General features: G+C 41.3%; 1 protein-coding gene across 1 annotated transcript in view; it reads left to right on the forward strand.

The window, feature by feature from the left end:
* LOC139754436 (uncharacterized) overlaps positions 1–2500 on the forward strand; it is a 57385-nt gene that overhangs the window by 40249 nt on the left and 14636 nt on the right. Inside the window, exons 11-12 of the mRNA XM_071671712.1 lie at positions 123–301; positions 2424–2500. The exon at positions 2424–2500 is cut by the window's right edge and continues 86 nt beyond it. Coding sequence (XP_071527813.1) covers positions 123–301; positions 2424–2500 — 256 coding nt within the window. The remainder of the gene's footprint in view (positions 1–122; positions 302–2423) is intronic.

A 2500-nucleotide genomic window follows, 5' to 3' on the forward strand; every position in this document is an offset into this window, starting at 1 on the left:
TGTGTGGGATGTAAGTGTACTTAACACTTAATGTGTGTGTGTGTGTGTGTGTGTGTGTGTGTGTGTGTGTATGTGTGTGTGTGTGTGGGATATAAGTGTACTTAACACTTATCACTTTACAGGGACGCTGGTGAACGCGACGCTCCGGGACTCGATCGGGCAGGACTTTGAGGTGGCCGGCCCGGCGTCGCTGCTGCTAGAACCATACGACGTGTCACCTGTGTATACTGCGCGGCGGGTCTACCACCGGTACCTGGGCTCGACCAAGGTCACCCTCGCTAAGGCCACCGAGTTCATGCAGGTAAGGGAAGGGAAGGCGACAGCCACCGAAGGAGCACACACACGCCCCCCCGTACTGGTGGGTAATAATACATTTTCTTTTTCTTTTTTTTCTTTTGTTTTTTGTTTTTCCAATCGTGGCTTTCCCATGAAACGTCCACGGCAGTATACTCTCTCTGTCTCTCTCTCTCTCTCTCTCTCTCTCTCTCTCTCTCTCTCTCTCTCTCTCTCTCTCTCTCTCTCTCTCTCTCTCTCTCTCTCTCTCTCTCTCTCTCTCTCTCTCTCTCTATCTATCTATCTATCTATCCATCTATCTATCTCTCTATCTCTCCATCTATCTATCTATCTCTCTCTCGTCTCATGCTTTTCCTTCCTGGGTGTTGAGCCAGAAGGAGAGGTGGGTAGGTAGGTGGGGGATAAGGTAATAGATCGATCGATAGATAGATAGTTACTCTCCTTTTCGAACCATAAGCTCTCCTGTCATTCGTCCTTCTCTTTGTTGTACCTGGAAAAAAAAAAAGGAAAAAGGAAAAAAGGGAAAAAAAAAGGAAAAAAAGGAAAAAAAAGGGAAAAAAAGGAAAAAAAGGAAAAAAGGAAAAAGAAGGAAAAAAGGAAAAAAGGAAAAAAAAGGAAAAAAGGAGAAAAAGGGAAAAAAAGGAAAAAAGGAAAAAAAGGGAAAAAAATAGAAGAAAAGTCCAATTTCATCTACAAGCTAAGGAACCTCCCCCCCCACCGCCCCCCACACCGCCCCCCCCACCCCCCAGTTAACAAGTCAGTCCAATTAGATCTTTTCCAGTTTCCAATCACCAGTCCAGTCCAAAGTGGTGGTCATCATCATCATCAGTTACAGGCATCATCGAACCACCAATCACAGACAGGGAAATTCCTTTTCAAAGAGGGGGAGGGGTCGTTATCATTAAACCACCCCCCCTCCCCCCCTAGTTCAGAGGTCGGTGAATAGGGTCGTTAGGTTGTAGATAAGGTCGTCTGCCTCACGATAGCTCAGTACCAGTTTCTCATTCAGGACACTGATAAAACCCACTTGGGTAAGCCATGACACTTGCACCACCTCCACTGAGGAAATGACCACTGTGAACTATTATCCTTCAGTTAATCTAACCTTTATATACATCACTAAATGTATATACGTCTACTAAATGTATATAGAACCAATTTTGATACAGTCTAATATACATTCATCCACATCAAATCACCCGATGGATGAAACCAGTTTGGATATAGTCGGATGTATATGTATGACCTGACCACTGTGAACTATTATCCATAAGTTAATCTACCCTTATGTACATCACTAAATGTATATACGTCCACTAAATGTATATAGAACCAATTTTGATAGTCTAATATACATTCATCCACATCAAATCACCCGATGGATGAAACCAGTTTGGATATAGTCGGATGTATATGTATGACCTGGCCACTGAGAACTATTATCCATAAGTTAATCTACCCTTATATACACCACTAAATGTATATACGTCTACTAAATGTATATAGAACCAATTTTGATAGAGTCTAATATACATTGATCCACATCAAACCACCCGATGGATGAAACCAGTTTGGATATAGTCGGATGTATATATACGACCTGACCACTGAGAACTATTATCCTTAAGTCAATCTACCCTTATATACATCACTAAATGTATATAGAACTAATTTTGATACAGTCTAATATACATTCATCCACATCAAACCACCCAATGGATGAAACCAGTTTGGATATAGTCGGATGTATATATACGACCTCACCACTGAGAACTATTATCCTTAAGTCAATCTACCTTTATATACATCACTAAATGTATATACGTCTACTAAATGTATATAGAACCAATTTTGATACAGTCTAATATACATTCATCCACATCAAACCACCCGATGGATGAAAGCAGTTTGGATATAGTCGGATGTATATATACGACCTCACCACTGTGAACTATTATCCTTAAGTTAATCTACCCTTATATACATCACTAAATGTATATACGTCTACTAAATGTATATAGAACCAATTTTGATACAGTCTAATATACATTGATCCACATCAAACCACCCGATGGATGAAAGCAGTTTGGATACAGTCGGATGTATATATACACCCACATCTTTTGCAGATGTTCAGTGACGCGTATCACAAGATATGCCAGGCGGAGACAGCGTTCCTGCACACGGTGTGGCGGGAGGCGGGGCG

Source organism: Panulirus ornatus, chromosome 17 (genome assembly GCF_036320965.1).
Source record: "Panulirus ornatus isolate Po-2019 chromosome 17, ASM3632096v1, whole genome shotgun sequence".
In the NCBI taxonomy this organism is placed as follows: domain Eukaryota; kingdom Metazoa; phylum Arthropoda; class Malacostraca; order Decapoda; family Palinuridae; genus Panulirus; species Panulirus ornatus.